Source organism: Chelon labrosus, assembly GCF_963514085.1.
Source record: "Chelon labrosus genome assembly, chromosome: 4".
Taxonomy (NCBI): Eukaryota; Metazoa; Chordata; class Actinopteri; order Mugiliformes; family Mugilidae; genus Chelon; species Chelon labrosus.
This window is the reverse complement of record NC_140340.1, coordinates 12,539,437-12,559,862: the sequence shown is the minus strand read 5'-3', so window position 1 is coordinate 12,559,862 and position 20,426 is coordinate 12,539,437. Positions and strand designations below refer to the sequence as shown.

General features: G+C 41.6%; 2 protein-coding genes across 4 annotated transcripts; both read left to right on the top strand.

The window, feature by feature from the left end:
- Positions 1-91: 91 nt before the first annotated feature.
- On the top strand, positions 92-6,492 carry zmynd10 (zinc finger, MYND-type containing 10). Its single transcript, XM_084543452.1, has 12 exons — positions 92-1,089; positions 2,977-3,085; positions 3,183-3,299; positions 3,385-3,438; positions 3,571-3,708; positions 3,790-3,878; positions 3,952-4,046; positions 4,822-4,994; positions 5,397-5,522; positions 5,609-5,730; positions 5,820-5,945; positions 6,147-6,492. The coding sequence occupies exons 1-12, from the start codon at positions 1,001-1,003 to the stop codon at positions 6,244-6,246; spliced, it is 1,338 nt and encodes a 445-aa protein (XP_084399578.1). The 5' UTR covers positions 92-1,000; the 3' UTR covers positions 6,247-6,492.
- A 1,857-nt stretch (positions 6,493-8,349) lies between these two features.
- On the top strand, positions 8,350-20,404 carry LOC311486396 (ras association domain-containing protein 1-like). Of its 3 annotated transcripts, XM_084542220.1 has the most exons (7): positions 8,350-8,611; positions 9,680-10,026; positions 10,844-10,968; positions 18,463-18,567; positions 18,667-18,952; positions 19,040-19,155; positions 19,261-20,404. In XM_084542220.1, exons 2-7 carry the CDS (start codon positions 9,714-9,716, stop codon positions 19,405-19,407), a joined length of 1,092 nt encoding a protein of 363 aa, XP_084398346.1. In that variant the 5' UTR covers positions 8,350-8,611; positions 9,680-9,713; the 3' UTR covers positions 19,408-20,404. The 3 variants fall into 3 exon arrangements, with proteins under 3 accessions (XP_084398346.1, XP_084398347.1, XP_084398348.1); XM_084542221.1 differs by lacking the exon at positions 8,350-8,611 and having other exon boundaries at positions 9,670-10,026; XM_084542222.1 differs by lacking the exons at positions 8,350-8,611; positions 9,680-10,026; positions 10,844-10,968 and adding an exon at positions 15,980-16,441.
- Positions 20,405-20,426: the final 22 nt, after the last annotated feature.

Genomic DNA, 20,426 nt, shown 5'->3' with positions numbered 1-20,426 from the left:
GCTGTTGGCAGGTTTCTGAGTGTCCTGAATACTTTAGTCTGGAGCTGGATAAACTGGCAGTACATCCAGTAAACTCATTTAAACAGGGAAATGTATTTAAAATTCTTGGCAAATCCCAGTTTAGAAAATGCTGGAAAAAGCATCTAGAATGTAACTTAATATAATATAATAAATATGCATTCATAAAAAAATAAAAAAAAGACCATCAGCGAGAAGCACTAAAAGAAGCAGATACAGAAGAGCTGCTGTAATCAGACTAAGGAAAAAAGTTACGCAACTCCATTTTTAAATACAATAAATAAAGTATACCTTCTGCAACTAGTATTTTGCAGATAAAAATTGCATTAAATTTTCAGTTTAACAACATAGTCAGGACTTACATACACAATAAAGAATAAGCAATACAACAGTACAGATTCTGGGAGTAGTAGAACTGTCATTGCATAATAATTAATCAAAAATACTTTAAAGATATTTATTCAGTTAATACTTTACTGATCATAATTGTACATTTTTATCCCTTTCAATACAGCACTTTTACTTTACAGAAAGTTTGGATACAAAACATTATTAGCTTAAATATTAAGCACAATATTAACACTAATTTTAATTTGCATATATATACGTTATGCATTCAGTGTTTTGCTGGTGATACCTGCACGCTTTTTAAAATTATAAGTGTAGTAATTTTACTTGTAGTGATTTTAAATGCGTGAGCACTGATACTTCCACCATGATTGTGGATTTTGTGCACCATTTTACGCTCGCATGTAACTTGTTTTACGTACTCAAATATCTACCGCCCCCATGTGGCGGGAAACACGAACTACGCCTTGTGCGCCTGCGCTTGGTTTACAGTAACCATGACAACCACCGGAAACGACCGGGGCATCGTTAACCTTTCCCAGTAACCATTACCAATAAGTTTACTGGGGCGGTAGTTTATCGATATATTTATTCACATTAACTTATATCATCTGGGTTTATATTCGACATCGAAATGGATACGTCGGTAATTCTGCCCTTGGAAGCCGAGGGGTTTGTTCAAAGTCTGGAAGCTTTCACCCTCAAGGAAGTGGGCTCTGCGAGGTAAGGTGAACCGGCTAACGTTAGCTCAAGAGACAAGTTGTCGAAGTGTGTGAAAGGTGATGAAAACAGGAAAAAGAAACTACATTCAGTGCACTTTGATGTCTTTCTTTAACTGAGGTTTTTTTTTTTTTTTTCTTAGTAGAAAGCCTAAATGTTAATACTATATAATGTGTTGTTTGGTGTTTATATGCTGCTTCTAAATGCTAAATAGGAGTACTTAAAACATTGACTTATATAATATTTATAATATTTTTATTATATAAATAAAGAAGCATGTCTGGGCTGTCTTCTCAGTCTACAACAATAGTACAAGCTGAACAAGAGAAATTGATAATGTTTATATAAAAAAAATATGCTGCTAATATTTTGAGATTAAAATCTATTTTAATGCTTCTGGGACTAACATCTGCTTTGACACGAGATTGCTGCTCATTTAGTCAAAAGTCTGTTAGGTCTCAGTCTTCTCGCCGCTCTGCCTTTTGGCTGAGCCATTAAGTCTGGTCTTGAGCAAGAGGAAGTCCTGTCCAATGTTAGGACAAGTGACCACACGTGTGGTCCAGTGAGTTTCGATGCATTTGGCCAGATCTCAGCATAGAGCTGTCTTGCGTGTTTCTGAGTTCATCCTGTAGCTTTGGTCAGCTGTGACATGATCAGTAGATGCATAACAGAGCTACTTTGGGTCATGAGCTGTTCCTTTTTTCCTCCACTTCCTCTTTCGAGGATTTTTATAGAGAGGGTTATTTCTGTTTCATCAGTCCAGAGAATTGTTCTGTGTTTTTTGTTATTGTTTTGTGTGTGTGTGTGTGTTTTAAATTAAATTCATTCATTCATTCATTCATCTTCTATACCCGTTTAGTCCTGTTAAGGGTCACGGGGGTCTGCTGGAGCCTATCCCAGCTGTCATCGGGCGAGAGGCAGGGGTACACCCTGGACAGGTCACCAGTCCATCGCAGGGCTAACACAGAGACAGACAACCATTCACACTCACACGCACACCTACGGCCAATTTAGAATCACCAATGAACCTAATGAGCATGTCTTTGGATGGTGGGAGGAAGCCGGAGTACCGGAGAGAACCCACGCAGACACAGGGAGAACATGCAAACTCCACACAGAAACGTCCAGCCGGCCCATGGATTCGAACCGGCGACCGTCTCGCTGTGAGGCATCAGTGCTAACCACCTCGCCACTGTGCCGCCCTTTAAATTAAATTGTGTAGGCTTATTCTTGTGAAATATGAACGTTGTAGGGCCATGTTGTTTTTGTGGGGCCATTTGTCTGGGCCCAAAAGACCTTTGAGGGTTAAAATACGTTTTAGGGTAAAGGATGTTTACGTACGTTTATGAAGTGCACCTCGCCTTATTGTTGTGACTCCTCTGATCCTCTCAGGTCTCTAACAGGGAAACATGAACAGTACACCTGCATCCTCGAAACCATTCTTAACTGTGGGGAATGGTTTTTAACCATCATACAAATGATTTTCCGCTCATCTGCAAAGCTCATGCTCCTTTGTCTACAAGCTTGTTTACTAGTTTCTAGCTCATACCTGTTTATGAAATGTGTTAAAAGAGTTATTCCACACATTATTCCTTCACAAATTAAAGCTGTGACTAGGCACTTTAATGTACTATGCATTATTTTATTTCAAAGTGAATGCAGTCCAACACAGAGTCTGAAAATACTGATTGTATTTGTCAGAATACGTCTGGACTGTCTCCAAAGAATATTTTTCTCAAGGCAGGTTTTTCCTCATATTTAATCAGCAAGGTCATTCCAGTATTTTTATTTTTATTTGTTTCATAACACATAAAAGATATTAGGAGCAAGACATCCGAGCGGCCCATGATACAAACTGTACAAAAGACTTTTCTCTTTGTGTGTTTACAGGTGGTTCAGACAGCATGAGTATACTGAGAAACTTAACATGCAGGCAATACTGAATGCTTCCGCCATGCATGATGAGTTCGTCAAGGAGCTCCTCGTGTCACACGGAAAGGTGGCCGCCCAACGCCGCGTGATGTTAAGAGAGTCAGCTGCATTTAGACAAGTTCCACGACTGTGTCTTGAGCTGAGTGATTTCTTCCTTTTTCTAGATACCTACCCTTGTCCACGAGATGATCCTCATCGAAGTGTGGAAGCAAAAAGTGTTTCCAATCTTGCGTCAGCTGCAGGACTTCAATCCCAAGAACACATTTCAACTTTACATGGTGGTGAGTATAGAAGAAGATTTAAAATGACGAATCGGCTTGCAGCACTCTTTTTTTTTACGCATTTTGGTTTTTGTCTCTTTTGTAGATTCATCATGAAGCCACGATCATAAACCTGCTTGAAACAATAATGTTTCATAAGGTCAGTAAGTACTCTACTATCATCATCATTTCAAAGCATGCATTTCACACAGACAGAAAGCCCAGGGATGTTGTTCGTTATAAATAACATTTGAAGTGAATTGTTGAAATACTCATGTGTCTTGTTGTGCAGGATTCATGTGAGGCAGCTGATGACTCCGTTCTTGACTTGGTGGATTACTGCCACCGTAAACTCACCCTGCTTGCCAGCGGAGCGACCAGGGACTGCGCCACGACTCGTAACCAACAAAACCTAATATCCTCTATAGAGGTAAACGTCTGAGATCTGTGTTCTTGTGTCGTTTTAAGACATTGTTCATAAGTCTTCTAACTTTGTTTCCCCTCGGTGAAGGAGCTGCAGATGCAGAATGCTGCGCTGGAGTTTGAAATTTCCCTGAAAGCTGTATCGGTGCTGCGATACATCACAGACCACACTGACAGGTGAGGTGGCTTCTTGTGGAGAGTATGGAGAAGCACAGCAGATGAAATTAATGCCTCTTTCTTTTCTCTACAGCATCAGTGTTATCAATCGTACGCTGTGCACACATAACATGCCCTGTGTACTGGTCCAGCTGATTGACTGCTGCCCTTGGAGTCGCTGCAAAGATGGTATAACACACCACTTGTGCTTCAAATATGTCCTTAAATTTTCTCATCTCTTCAAGACATTTTGGGAAATACACTTATTCACTACCTCTCTCTTTTAGATTTAGATGAAAAGATTGATACCGCTCTCTTATGCTTCTGTTCATTATAAGCAGCAACTATTGTCTGTGTAAAATGATGGACAAATCCTTTGCAAGGGTATCCATGGGTTTTATGAAGTTGAGTAGGAGTTTAAGCGTGAGACAGCTAGCAATCAATGAGGGCACCCACCTGTCACAACTTTACATTTTGGTAAAATTTAAACGAGTGAGTTAGGTAAAAAATTCACCCTCATACAATAGTCATGAAGGAAGAATCTAGCTATAGAGACTACTTTAACATCTGCCTCAAGTGGCCATTTGAGAAACTGCCCTTTTTGACACTAAACCAATGACTTCATTTTTTGCCCCAGAGGTTGTTGCTCGGTAACAACCAACCAAGGAAACAATTTGAAAACAGAGAGTTGGTTCAGTTATTGTACGGATAAAACAAACAAGATGTAATGTATGTCTGTTGGGAGATTTACATGCTGCTGACTTTAGTTACCTTTGGACAGAATCAGCTTTACAGTTTCCTCCTTGGTTTCCATATAAAACTAACATCACTGAGAACTACTTAATTACCATACAGACATGAGAGTGGCATCTATCTTCTCATCTCACTTAACAACAAGAATACGTTTCCCACAGAAGGTCTAATCATATTCATTCAGTGTCCTGTTTCCTTTGTTTCACTGCAGGTGAGGTACAGAAGTATATGAATGGCAAATGGCAGAAGATTCCCGCTGAGGACCATTTAAAGATGACTAAACTAGACGGTCAGGTCTGGCTTTCCCTTTACAACCTGTTGCTAAAGGAAGACTGCCAGAGAAAATACGACTTCAACAGTTTCAACAAGAACCAGCTTCTAAAGGTACACTTTGAACAAAATCAGGACGGACTCGTTTCTTCATGTTGTTGTGCTGCTTTTGTGGTATTACACTTCATCACTGTCTAACATGATTTAGATTTCTGTGAATGAACTCCTGCTCCATCCAAGTAGCTGCTGGATGCTAGCTGTTAAATGATGTTTAGGAAGTGTGTGAGTACCAGATAATGTCCTCCAACAGCATATCTGCATGTGTTAGAGCACAGATTCAATTTCCAAGCGTTGTTTTGACAAAGATGTTTCCTCCGATTATAAGCTTTCCCATCCTCTTCCTGCAGCATTAATTATATAACCAGAGCGCCTTGTGCATCCTCTTGTAAGGATTCAGCACCTCGTGTTATTGTTTTTCTTGCTGCTGTATTATTTGTTATCCTTCGTGTGCCACAGCTCCGGGGTTTCTTGACAGATGTGTTGATTGATCAGTTGCCAAACCTGGTGGAGCTGCAGCGTTTCCTGGCTCATCTTGCTGTTACTGAGCCAGTCCCTCCAAAAAAAGAGCTCGTTTTGGAACAGGTATGGAGACACTCACAACTACGCAACATGTTGTGTCATTTAAGTTTGTCCCTGTGCATTCACCATCAGCTTTGCTCTATTAATAGATCCCAGAAATGTGGAACCACATTGTCAGGGAGAATTCTGGGAAGTGGAAGGCAATAGCTAAGTATCAAGTCAAAGAAACATTCAGCCCATCTGAAAGTGACATGAGACAGCAGGCCCAGAGGTAACGCTGATATCTAAAGAGTAGTTAAGGTGCAGAGAAGTGACTCAATCCTGTGTGGGCTCTGAGAAACAGTTGTGTGTTTTAACCAGGTTGGCTCAGACATATAACTTGGATGTGATGGAGAGTTTACTCCCCGAGAAACCGAAGTGTGGATTCTGTGGGATAGAGGCAACAAAGAGATGCTCTCGATGTCAGGGACAATGGTACTGTCACAGGTAAGACTCCAAGCAGTTCTGCAGATTTAACAGTTTAATGGACTGTCATGGTCTAGTTGGAGCTGAAGGCAAAGATTTATCAGTACATGCTCTGATCCAACTCTGAATGCTGATAAATGCACGACGCTGCTGTGTGTGTATTTTTGGGCTCACCATTTAAGATAGACAACATACTTTTGTGTTATTTTTATTTTTTTATAGAGAATGTCAAGTGAAGCACTGGCCTAAGCACAAGAAAGCCTGCCAGCTCATCACTGAAACCACAGAGAAGATTCAACACAACCTACACATCAACAGCTGAGAGAGAGAGAGAGAGACTGCTGAAGAACAAGTATGGACGAGAGAAGAGATGGGAAAAGAACAAATCTACTTCTTTGCCTATGCACCATTATACTTAGAATGTTTTTGCCCTGTAGGTAGATTGTTTCATGGCCCTGTAAGTTTTCTCTATTTCCTTCACCTCAAATAAAACTGTTGCAATAACTCTAAAGCTTTTTTCTTTTCTTTTTTTGCCAGCACCACAATTAACAAAGCCATGTAGGTATTTTCAGACAGTAGGAAACCAAAAGCGGGCAGCTCTGAGTACAACTGTGTAGACACAGGTGCTGACATCACTCAGACACATCCGCCTGCCTCTCGCCGTGTAGAGCAAACCAACAGAGCAGCCCTTTGGTGTTTTGTTCGGCCTCTTCAAGATTCAAAGAGTTTATTGTCATGTGCGCAATGAAGAAACATGTTTCCCTGTACAATGAAATTCTTCTTTTGTTGTCCACCCAAATGCCTAAATGTAAAAAAAATCTTACAAATAGAATATAAAAAGATACATATAATACAAAAATGTAAGATAACTAGTGATGTGCAAAGAGGAATGTAAACAATGTACTGAAAAATGTAAACAGAAGCTGAAAAGTGAACAGTGCATTATATAGCATGAAGTAGTCCGTGATTCTAGATTCCCGTCAGCTGTTGAGTCTGATGGCGGTTTGGAAGAGGGACTTCTTCAGTTTCAAGGTCCTACATTTCACACTCCTGTATCTCCGTTCTGAGGGTAGGGGTGTGAACAGTCCATGTTGGGGGTGGGTGGGGTCCTTAGTGATGGAGGCAGCTGTCCTGCGGACTCTATGCTTGCAGATGCTCTGCAGAGAGGGGAGTGGAGTCCTGGTGAGCCTCTCTGCAGCCTTCACCACTCTCTGCAGGCGTTTGCGGCCCATGGCCGTAGTGCTGCCATATCACACGGTGGTTGCCAAGGATCTTAGGTGACATGCTGAACTTCTGACCTCTGACCTTCCTTGATGGACTCAGTGGCCTTGGCTTCCGTTTGGACGTATCGACTCTCTTTGAGCCCGTCGCTGATTGCCTCAGCGGTGGGCTTGAGGGCCTGTTGGTGTCTTCAGCAATACCGTGCCTTGCCATGTGCCGTGGAGTCATCCCTATTTTGGAGTTGGGGGGGGGGTTCTCTACTTTGCCCCATGTGTGCAAACTACATGGGCTGTACAGGACATTGTAGACCCCCCGAATCGAAAACTTGATCCTCTGGGGGTTCCACTTCCACATATTCTTCCAGGTGACACTTTGCCACCATAGTCTGACATAGACTTTAAAGGCACAGTCAACTGAGTGTAAACATCTGACCCACTGGTGAGTTATAACTGAAATAATCCATCTGTAAACATTCATTCATTCATCTTCTGTAACTGCTTATTCCTGTTAAGGGTCGCGGGGTCTGCTGGAGCCTATCCCAGCTGTCATCGAGTGAGAGGCGGGGTACACCATGGACAGGTCTCCAGTCTCTATCACAGGGCTAACACCGAGAGACAGACAGCCATTCCCTCTCGCATGCACACCTACGGCCAATTTAGAATCACCAATGAACCTAACCAACATGTCTTTGGATGGTGGGAGGAAGCCAGAGTACCCGGAGAGAACCCACGCAGACACAGGGAGAACATGCAAACTCCACACAGAAAGGCCCATGGATTCGAACCCGGGACCTTCTCGCACCTCGCCACTATGCCGCCCCCATCTGCAAACAGTTATTGGAAAATGTTTTAACCAACTTACCGTTTCTTAACATGAAATCTTGTGAAGTTGTACTGTGCTGGATTGTTGACTTTCTGCAGAGTCTGACATCTCATAAAATCTTCAGCTACAGTCAGATGATGTGATTGTCGCCATATTAACAGATTTGATGTTTTAAGCGTGTTTAAAGCTTTTCTGATGTGGTCAATGAAACCCAGACCCATGGCAGTTCGGGTTGGCGGGGTGGGGGACTTTGTCCGCCCACTCAGCTGCGCTCAGGACTCCCCCTATGTGGAAACATTCCGGATGTCTGTGTAACTCAGTCTCATCTCACTCTCTCTTTCTCATCACAGGCCGCTTCCTCCTCAGCACAACAGATGACTACGGCGTCTTGAAGGAGGGTACCGCTGTCACTCTTGATGTTACCGCTAAAAAAAAAAAAAAAAAGTGGATAAAGAAGCAGTGGCTGGCGTTTCGTTTGCAGTAACCAGCCGGTGATGATCGATTATTTCCAGAGATGTAGTCGCGGCCGCACACCTCCCTTAGTTACTTGAAAACTGTTTCTGCGGAAAGTTTCTCTCTCTCCGCGGATGGAAGACGTTTTGAGACAAAGCTGTTGCCACGGGGCTGGTTCCCCCCCTGTTTTGGTGAGTTTGACAGAAGATACTGCAGGTTTTATTTTATCAAAACGCCAACATTTAAACGAATCCTCCGTGTCGTCGTATCTCGACTCGTTTTTTATTAATGGTTGTGGTGGAAAAAGCCATTCTGCGTGTATCAGTGTCTTACTGTACGTGTTACATGAGCAGATGTTGGTTTCTTATACGTGGACAACTTATATAAGTGTAAACTGTACGTCTCAGGTAGAAACTTGTACTTTATCTGCTTCCATTTGAACAACTTCGAGCTTTCTATAGAGTCAAAGGAAGTTTACCGTCTCACCTCGTTGCATCCTTTACATGGCCTACTAGCTACCATTTAAATACATTGAGTTCATAAAATGTGATGTGTTTTAAAGAAGGCAAGCTACTAATCGGTATATAAATTAGATTAAAGTCTGCTCCAAATTTACTGTTTGCGTGTAAAAGTCCAAAGATAAGACTCCAACATGTAGCTAAATGGAATATTCTTGTGTTTTTTAAACTTAAAGCACACAGGGAGAATAGTTACTGTTGAATTACTTTTTTTTCTAAAGTATTTTTTCCACCACATTACATAATAATTCAGTTTTTAACCGTTTTTTTTAACAGTTTGATAGTAGAGCAGACTCTCTATTTCTTTGAAATGAAATGCCCCCTTTTTATAAAAACGTTAAATGAACATAACCAGCAACTTAATGAATACTCCACATTTCTATTACTAACTCACAAGTGGCACAGGATGAACGTATTTTAACATTACCAGACCGGCCTCGAGCTGATGGGTCCCCCCCCCCCCCCACCACCCTCATTTAACTGGGTTCTGGGTCCTCAAAGTTTCTTCCTGTCTACAGGGAGTTTTTTTCTTGCCACCGTCGCTTTAGTGTTTGCTCTGAGGCTTTCAACCTCCGTGTTTGTAAAGCTTTTCAATATAATCTGAATTGTTACTGATACATTATAATAAAAATCAGAATGAATTTAAAAGATGATGATTCTTTTTTAAAATGTCAAAATCTTAAACCAAAAAGTGTGGTTGGCAGGTTGTACTCATCTATAGTGTGTTTTTCTGTCTGTCAGTGATAATGAAGGAAGCCCGGCTGTGAGTGACTCAATGTCTTGGGGGGAGCTCATCGAGCTCCGCGACCTGAGGTCGAGTGGAGAACAGATAGAGCTGGCCGGCTCACCATGCTCACCTCCACGCCTCGAGAGAACAAACGCCCTGAGGATCACCCCGGGAAAGGTTCCGGACCTGCTCAGTCGGGTGGGCATCATCCGAGTCCTGAGCAGCTCCCACGACCCCTTGCTCCCAGAGGAGAAGGGAGAAGGGCACAACTTCCAACCCTGCAGCCACGCTCAGCCCACGTGGTGTGACCAGTGTGGAGACTTCATCTGGGGCCTTTACAAGCAGAGCCTGCGGTGTGTCAGTGAGTCGGCTTACGTAGGCTGTTTGTGCGTTTGGATGCGTGTGCATGACTGCATCTGTGCATGATCAGAAATGAGAGCAGCGCTGAAAGAAAGGAAATGTAGAGAAAGGTGCAACCACCAGTGTTGCTGCACGCCCAGATAATCCTGCTACTTTTCCTGCCGACATAAACAACACTAAGAAACCTAAATTTCAGAAACATATACGTTCTCCATACTGTCTTTTTTGAAGAAAATAAGGGAAAGTGGCTTTTCACAGAGAATTAATGTCACAACTAAACTATTGTTTGATTTAAAAGCAGGAATATTCTAACATCTGTGCCGCCGTTTTGGTGGTTTGGTCATGATCTGGCCTGAGGTTTACATCGGCTGCCGACCTATATGCATTGTATAGCGTGCAGCACTCTCGAACTTCCTTTCTATCAACTGAAACCTGTTGAAATAAAAAGCTGTGGTTTGTATAAAGCATTTAGTGTGAAGGAAAAATACTGTTACCTGAATATGAATATGAATATGAACATGAACATGAATACATAATTAAATCATAATGAAACACAACCTTGCACTGATGATAATAGCGAAGACCATGAAACCCAAATTAAGTATTCATTTTCACTGGACAATATCATTTTCACAGCAGCACACAACACATGTGACCAGCTGTGCAAAAGATATTGAGCTAATCGCACAGAGCAGGTGCGGATGTGAGCAAACGTGCAGTGGCCATGAATGGACATCACACTTTCGCAACTGTTAAACAATATTTATTTATAGTTTTGTCAGTACCTGTCTAATCTCAATGATCGTCTACATTTACAGACTGCAGATTCACATGCCACTATCGCTGCCGTACCCTGATTCGACTGGACTGCAGCTGGGAGCGAGGCTCTGCTGCCGAAAACACCTGTGTCGTGGAGCACACCATAGAAACCGACACAAATGTGGTAAGGGTCACTGAGTCTAGCCACATGGCTAATTTAGCAACCTAAACAGTACACGTGCAGCCTTGCGCGCAATCAAATGTGGAAGTAGTCACAGTTGTCTTGATTTTATGGCGTCTTCAACATCACCGACATATTCTCACATAGCACACAGGCTTCCACAGGCCTCTGTACTGTGCATATAGCATGGTTATTGTGCTGGAACGCTTCAGGGAGCAAATACGACCCAAAACAGGAACTATGTTAGACAAAAATAAATACACACACACAGTTTCACTATATGCAAAGGTTTAACTGAAGGCTGAACGTCAGAATGAACTGTATTTGCTGTTAACAATAATGCAGCTCTATGTAAGGCGACGACTGACTACATCAGATTAATAAAAGGAAGTAAAGGCATTAGAAGAGGAAGTTTGTTGTTGTTGGGGAATACAGAACATTACAGGTTTTCACTGCCTTGGAAGTTTTCCCCTTTTTCTTACATTTACAAAAACCACAAACAAGTAAAACCTCCAAGTAATGTCAGTTAATTAAAAATACAAAATGTAAAATAAGTGAGTGCAGAGCTGTTCACCACCTTCAAGTCAGTATTTCGTAGATGCGCTTTAGGCCACAGTCACATCCTCGAGTCTGTACGGATAGATCTCAGTCAGGCCTTCACATCTGGACACTGCAGCTCTACTTAAGATCTGTCAGGCTGCACAGGAATCGGGTATGAACAGCGCTTTTCAAGTCCAGCCACACATTTACTATTGGATTTATCTGGGTTTTGTCTCTGTCGCTCCAGAACATTCACCTTGTGTCTTGTAGATTTCGCTGTATGCTTCGGGTCATTGTCTTGCACAATCAGTCCGGAAAATTAATCTAGTTGTAGTTCCCCCGCAGGCTGAGACAGATTGTCCCAGAGGAGTTCCCTACATTTTTACTGCAGTAATTTTACCCTCTTCTTTACTGTCCAGGAAAGTAAAAGAAAATGGTTTCTTTGCGCAACAGTATTACTCATATAGAGGCTTAGAATCGTTTGGTATTAATCACTCTGTCAAGCACCTGTTGAATATTAAAGGTTTGCCCAGACTATAAATGTATATTTCAATAAGAGCATGAAGACATGACTAATTATACTTGTGTACAGACTGTAGGCGTTTACAGAGAAAAACAACTGACGTGACAGGAAAAACACACATACATTATCCAATAACATACATGATGGCTTTGTCATGCTGCCAGCGAATCAGCTTATATGGCACCACAGTCCTAAAGCTACTCAGCCCTGTTCAGAAACCACATCCGGAGTGATCCAGTCACAAGTGGACTGCTTTAAGTAGAGGTGTGAACGCACTCAAGACCTAGTGTGACTGGAGCACAAAGACCACATTTAGAGATGGTTTGAGCTGCATGTGACCAACATCTTTCAACAGCGTGACCTCTGGCCACATCGATGAAGCACCTACTCAGATATTGTGCTGCAAAATCTCCACATCTTGCTTTGAGTTGCAGTGTTTTGTATTGTGACAAAACGAAAAGGGCCGGGCTTGAACCCTGATCTTGTGAGAAGACATCTGCAGAGAGAAGTGGTCAGGTCACACTAGGAAGCACCGGAGTATTGGCCAATACATATCTGCAGATACTAACCCCTCATTTCAGACATTTATAATGTAGCCACAACTGTTTTGAAAAACAATGTGATCAACACTTCAGTGTGTGGGAAAAACCGAACTGAAACAGATTTTGAAATGTTTCTGCAGCTGGACGCATGCTCTGTTTATGTTGTTCTCAGTGTTATTACTTGAATCAGTTAAAAGGTACAGTGTGGGTGATCCAGATGAACAGGGCTGAATGGCATTATTCATTTTAACCAAATTATGCTGCCAAAAAGCAAACACTTGCATCGCAGCTTTAAATTAGATTCCCTTCCTAGCAAAAATTTAAGGCGGCATGCCTGATTATAGTTTTATGCTAGCTAGATTTTTGCTGCCAAAGCTATAAACATGGAAGTGAGTGTTTTTTTTTATCTTTAGTCACAAAACAATGAGAATTGGATGAGCATACTGATGAATGGGCTGCAACTATCAATTATGTAGTTTTCATTTCAGCACTGATTTGATTTAGATATCTCTTATTTTCTCATTTTATGATTGTATAATATGAGGCCAGGGATTGTGGTGGCACTTAAATCTGATTTAGCTGGTGGCTCAACGTGTCTAAATTTATAACAACACTATATTCATTGTGGATTTGTCATGACACGGTGCATACATAAGTATGTCAGTAACTGCTCCTATACAGATTTAGTCTATCAGATTAGCGATTTCTGTGTTACTAATTAATCTTTCGGGTTCTTTTTTCAATTTCATAAATAGTTTTATCTGTAAAATGACAGTTATTTTAAGAAATTATAAAAAAAAATTAAGAAAACACTCAACTTTAACAAACAAGTAAGACCTCTTGTTAACAGAGTGACACAAATTATTATTTAATAATGAAAACAGAAACTGGTTAAAGGGACACATACACATTAAATCTGTATGTGCTTGTTACGTAAAGCATTTACAGCAGTGACTTCTGTGGCTTTGAAGGGGGCTTTGTGGAGTGTAAGAAAATTACCATGGGTTGTCTCAGTTTGAGTTTAGACTCATAACTCACAAACTGGAGAGATTTGTAGGAAGGAAGTGGGCATTTAAGAGACAGACAGACTCCAACGCTGCATTTACATCATGCAAGATCAATGGTACAGATAGGAAAGATGGTGTTTACATTTAAATAAGGTGGATCTATGATAAAACACCATATCTATTTAATAAGGGCTTAATCTTATAACTGTATCAAACACTTCCCTTTTACTAAACACCAAATTTACAGACATGTCTGAACTTCCCAGTTTTAAATATAACTGAGTTGCTGACCATAACACAGATATGACAAGAAGGCATTTAATAACAGGGGTTGCATTATGGGAGTTGTAGTCTTTTGGAGACTACAAGTCACGCAGTAAAGATGGGCTCAGACTACATGAGTTTCAGGCTGATTTATAAAATAATTGAGAATTTGGGGGATAATTCAGGGAGAAATTAGTTCTGGTCTTGCTTTGTACCAAAGTTCAGATCAGATTATCTGGTAATGTGGGGTGTTTACAGATCTGCTAATGAACCTTCCAGACTGCTCACCCATTTGGGCCTGATATTTAGGATTTAAATGACTACGTCTGCGCTTCCTACAAATAACCAATAAGAGAAACGTGTCTTCAAGCAGCTGGTGGTGTTGTCAAGCAACAATGAAATATAATGAACCACTATCACTTCCAGTTCTGACTGAACAATAGAGCTGACCGCATTTTTTCCCCATCCACACTTGTTTAGCCATTTGCTTCGTTTTCTTCTTGCTGCAGATTTTTATGAAGCTTTTCTTCTTCTGCTACAGCGAGTTGTTGCACCGCAGTCTGTTTTGTTTACAGAGATCAAGTGAGGTGGTGCAGGAAATGCTCTCTGACCTGGCATGCTAATCTAAGGAATACCCCGTAATTAACTGTTATTTTGAAATCCTGTAGCTTGTGCACATTTGAGATGAGAAAGAAAAATATCTGTTAAGATTCTCTTTAAGTGTGTGATGCAACGTGATTTCAAAATCTGTTAGGATTTTACAGCTCCTATAAAAAAAAAAATCTGTTAAGATTCTCTTCAAGTGTGTGATGCAACGTAATTTCATAATCTGTTAGGATTTTACAGCTCCTACAGAAAGAAAAATATCTGTTAAGTTTCTCTTCAAGTGTGTGATGCAGCGTAATTTCATAATCTGGCAGGATTTTACAGGTCCTACAGAAAGAAAAATATCTGTTAAGATTCTCTTCAAGTGTGTGATGCAGCGTAATTTCATAATCTGGCAGGATTTTACAGGTCCTACAGAAAGAAAAATATCTGTTAAGATTCTCTTCAAGTGTGTGATGCAGCGTAATTTCATAATCTGGCAGGATTTTACAGGTCCTACAGAAAGAAAAATATCTGTTAAGATTCTCTTCAAGTGTGTGATGCAGCGTAATTTCATAATCTGGCAGGATTTTACAGCTCCTACAGAAAGAAAAATATCTGTTAAATTTCTCTTCAAGTGTGTGATGCAACGTAATTTCATAATCTGTTAGGATTTTATAGCTCCTACAGAAAGAAAAATATCTGTTAAGTTTCTCTTTAAGTGTGTGATGCAACGTGATTTCAAAATCTGTTAGGATTTTACAGCTCCTACAGAAAGAAAAATATCTGTTAAGATTCTCTTCAAGTGTGTGATGCAACGTAATTTCAAAATCTGTTAGGATTTTACAGCTCCTACAGAAAGAAAAATATCTGTTAAGTTTCTCTTCAAGTGTGTGATGCAACGTGATTTCATAATCTGGCAGGATTTTACAGCTCCTACAGAAAGAAAAATATCTGTTAAGTTTCTCTTCAAGTGTGTGATGCAACGTGATTTCATAATCTGGCAGGATTTTACAGCTCCTATAAATGTGAGTTTGTTATATCCTTCATATCCTTCTTGTGGATCCACTATTACTAAACCTCCACAGTAACGCTTACATTTTTTATTTATCCGCTAAATGACTAATTACCAGTGGATTGTTTTGGTTGTTTATCAAAACTGACGGCATTTAGATGTATTTTTTAATCATTTTAAAACTTTTTAGGGAAGATTAAATTCATTACTTTTGTACATTTCATGCCGAGGAATAATGAAACTCACATGCTGACCACTGCATGTCACGTGACTATTCCGCGGGGGAATAAAGACAAGCAGTGTCCATCCATGGCAGGAGGAGGAGGAGGAGGAGGAGGAGGAGAGGAAGGCAGCGGCAGCGGCAGCAGAGACAGAGAAAGGGGGGTGGGTGGTGCGGAGTTTTCGGTATTTCCCTCTCGGCATCCAATCGCGGCCGGCTGCGGGGTTTTGTGTATTTTCCAAACTCAAGTCAACGAACCTGGGTGGGGCCTCGGCGGGGGGAAGGAAGCGGAGCGGCCAGGGCGGAGACCCAAGCACATCCTGTTTCACACCAGAGTTTGTACAGTGGAAACGTGGCCGGTAGACGAAGTTTGAGAGGAAAAAAAAAAAAGTTAGATTTTTATCGAGGCTTTACACGGACATTTATCTATCGTCTTAGTGAACCAAACCGTTCGGGGCAGCAACCGTTACCGTTGACAGACGTTACTCCCCTCTATTTAAGCGAAGTTTGCGTCGGCGAATCAACCAGAAGCGAGTCGTTTAGTCGTCTAGAGTTAGGTTTTTAATTCTTGGCTAAGATATTACAGCGGTAGTCAGGATGACAAACGCGCCTAGCAGCTCGGACAAAACTCCCTCCTTCGAGATGACCTGGGGCAGCTCCACCAGCAGCGGCTACTGCAGCGACGAGGGCTCCGAGTCTGAGTTTGAGCAGTACTTCACGGCTCGGACCTCTTTCTTCCCCAAAGCGCGGAAAGCTAACATCAGTGCTAACGTTAAGAAGGTGAGAGGGATAATAATTAATATATATATATCAGGCCTTCATTTAAGTCGAAACTTAAATATAAAAGGGAAGTGAGACCAGAAGGGGATGTGAGATGTTCACGTATCTCAATTCTCGCGTTAGTTGACATTTCTGCTTTTTTTACTTCCTGTTAGTTTTTGGTTTTAAGTGTTTCGTCCTTCACTATTCAAGTGTCCGTGTATTTTGTTTTAAGTATAGGGTGTGTTTTTGAATAGCTTGAGAATTGTTTGTTTTACTCAAGGGCATCCCAGCAGATGAGATGTTTGCCAAGTGCAGGCTGGAAGGTGGAGTTCTTGTTCCTCCAGTTTCAAGCAAACACATTAAGACTTAAAGTTGTGAGAACTTTTTAAAATTCATGGGGGATTAATAAAAGCAGATGCCGGTTATGACTTGCATACACACACACACACACCCATAGGTTTGTCTTTTTTGTTGTTGCAAGCCCGCATATGAACTCATGCTGAGATCAAGCCAAATGTCATGTTTTGTGACGCACACTTGCCTCTCAGGTTTCCAGACGAACACCCACCATTCATTGACCCGTCTCTCAGGTTTTTTTTTTATACTAATTTCTCAATCACACATGAGTCATGCCGTGTTTTTTATTTGTTCATTTTCATGTCTTTTTAAGTCACCCGCACACCCACTCGGCTATCGGCTTTCTTTACAAGAAACAGATGCAAGTTTACTGTAGAAATATTTGGCAAGCACCGCCGCCTGTCTGTGCGCAGAAGCCATTTTTAATCTATGTTAGTGACACATCCTAGACATTATTTATATGACACTCCTTTTGTGGGCATGTAGCGGCACGGTTGTTTTGTATGCGAAACCTTTTACCATATTGGAAAGCTCGCCTGAGCCTTTATATTGATTTATGGATTTGTGTATCTGCAGCAATTAACTCCACAGCTTTCTGTTCGCCTGAGGATTGCTTCTATTGATCTTCCTCTGCTTGGCATTGATGTATATGCCGCACAGCTCAGTCGACGCTTGCAACTTTTTTATGAGACGATCTGTGGGTCAACAGTTCATTTGACTTGGAAGCGACAGGTGAAGACAGAGCTTAGAAAGAATCTGCAGTGTCAGTGTTGGTTGCATCTAGATTATGTATGAGCGCCCCTTTTCTGCTATAAAGAATCAGATGACTTGTGGAAAATAGATTTGTGCTGCCTCTGGTTTTAATTGGCATACACAGGAAGGACCCATATTGAGGTAACGGTCATGCAAAGCTGGAGGCCAAATGTGCATGACTGAAACATGACTGGGGGAGTGTGCGGTTGATGAGGCAGCTGACTTCACAGGATGTGCCTGGAAAACAAGGGAGATCATTGTCTCTCCCGCTTGTGGGAGTCCGAGAGGGGTGGCTATTTTTACATGAATACCAAGTTAAGGAATGCAGTGCAGAGCCGTTGGTCACAGTCCCCTAGCAGACAGCTGCACGTTGCACAGGCTACCCCCCCACCCCCACCCCCACCTCTTCTTCATCCTCTCTCCTCCCTTCAGCCCTCCTACAGCGTTGAATCAGAGGAACTGAACAGGATTGGTCAGAGCTGACATCATTGTGTTTGCCTTTGCTGCGTTGTCCGGAAGTTGAGAGTCTGATGCAACTGGTGTTCGCTGTTAGAAATTATGGAGCGACACAAAAAGACACTTAACGGCACTTTGGTTTTCTTGTAGACAACGCCGCATCTACATCTAAGTTAGTAATGATCATGTTTATAATAATATACAATAATAACATCTGCTTTAAATCACTGAAAAATATTTAAGACAAGTATTTGTTTTCCCCCAAAACAGCAGCATGTTGTAAAGGGTTTTGTGATGCGTTTTAATATAAGGTATCCCTAACATTTATACAGATTAACCTATGGTGGTTTCAAGTGTCCTTTCTTTGCCGGCTGTGTTGTGTGTTGTGCTGTCGGGTGTGTTCCTGTTGTGGTTTGGAGGGGAGGACTGACACCTGGTGGTTTAACACTGTAACTCTTCTCTGTCCTCTCCAGGATGAACAAGTTGTAGGGGGCAAGCAGGAGTGGACCACTGCAGACATTCAGCAGAAGGTGAAGGAATACAATGCACAGATCAACAGCAATCTGTTCATGAACATGGTGAGTAGTTATTTTTATTACCACAGATATGATCAGTTTAAATTTAAAGTTGCTTTTTTTCCCTTCAGTGTAATGATGTTTTTTTATTTTTCTTAACAGAACAAGGATGGGTCCTACACCGGCTTCGTGAAAGTGCAGTTCAAGCTGGCACGACCTGTGTCGGTTCCAGCTTCAAAGAAAGGAGGTAACGATGCTGGAGGGAGGAGGACAGGCGGCGTGAAGCGTCGCACCTCGTTCTACCTGCCAAAGGACGCATCCAAGCATTTGCACATAAGCTCACGTACTTCCTCTCGTGAGGTCATTGAGGCTTTGTTGAAAAAGTTTACCGTTGTGGACAATCCTGGCAAGTTTGCTCTGTTCGAGCGCAGCGAGCGTCATGAACAAGGTATTGTTTCTATTTAACACGCTGAAGGTGTTGTTTTAAAGTGAAAATCTGCATATTAAATTGGTTCTTTTTGTTTTCCTCCTACAGTTTATGTTCGCAAGCTCTCTGATGACGAGCGCCCTCTCCGTCTGCGTTTGAATGCTGGACCCAGTGAGAAAGTCCTCAGCTTTGTGATTAAAGAGAACGAAACTGGTGAAGTCAATGTAAGTGCCACGCAAGAACACAAAAATAATGGATCAAAACCACACACAGACATGCGTAGTTGCTTTTTGTATACACTAACGCAGTTTTTCTCGTTTCATTTACAGTGGCATGCCTTCTCCATGCCCGAGTTGAATAACTTCCTGCGCATTCTGCAGCGTGAAGAAGAGGAACACGTCAAGCAGATAGTGCGGCGATACGCTTTGGCTCGCACCAAGATGCAGGAGGCTCTGGCTGGCTCGACCCCCGGCTGAGAGGACTCCGCGCTATGGGGTTCAACATGCACCTCTTGGCTGGACAATCACCCCACGATGACCAGTCATCGCTGCATCCCAAGATCCCAGAGAATACAACTCAAAACGCCTCTTCGGTGACCGAGAGAGTGAGACAGGGCGCAAGACAATGAGAGAGAGAGAAAGAGCTAGCGCGAATGTGCGTGTGAAATGATGCGAGAGATGAGAAGTGCCTTACACCTGGAGAGTCTGATGTGCCTGAGAGAATGAGTTGAGAGAAGTGGAGACTGGCAGATGAGACGCTGGTTGTTATCCAGTAATGTCTATAGCTATTGGGTACCATTTGATTATCCTGTGCCTCAGCAAATACCAATGATTATTTTTGGCATTTCAAAAAAATAAATAAAAAAGTCTGTTTCAATTATACTTTAGTAGAAACTGTACTGTAGTATAATTGAGCAGAAAATCAACATTCAGAAAAACAAATATTGGTCAAAGCAGCTCATTTTCAGTCAATTACTTCAATCTAATAATAAACCACAGACCATAAAAAACATGGTCCTTCACCTCATATTGACATTTTCCATACTTTTACCCCGTTACTTAAACACAATTATTGCTGGAAGGTATTTGGATTTTCATTTGACCCGTGCTCAGAAGTCTGCCATGTCCTTTCTACACCCCTGATGGGTGCAACTCTTTTAATTTTTATTCACTGTCGATTTGAGTATGACTGACGTATGGACATCTGTATGCTACTATGAATGTCGGAGCGAGCAGTGTCAGAGTCACTCTGTTTGACTGGAGTCCTGAATGAATATTTGCTATACATGTGTTTCACTGGAAACCGCTTGCCATTCCTTATATCTTTGTTTTTCCTGTCCTTGAAATGTTTTGTCGTGTGTTTATCAATCCACTTTCATTGTATTCGTCTATGCACAAATTTACATGTTGGAGCAATGTTTTCACTGAAAAAAAAAAAAAAGTGCACTGCGTTTAGTAAAGATCTTCCCAAGAATATCAAGTTTTTGTATTTTTTC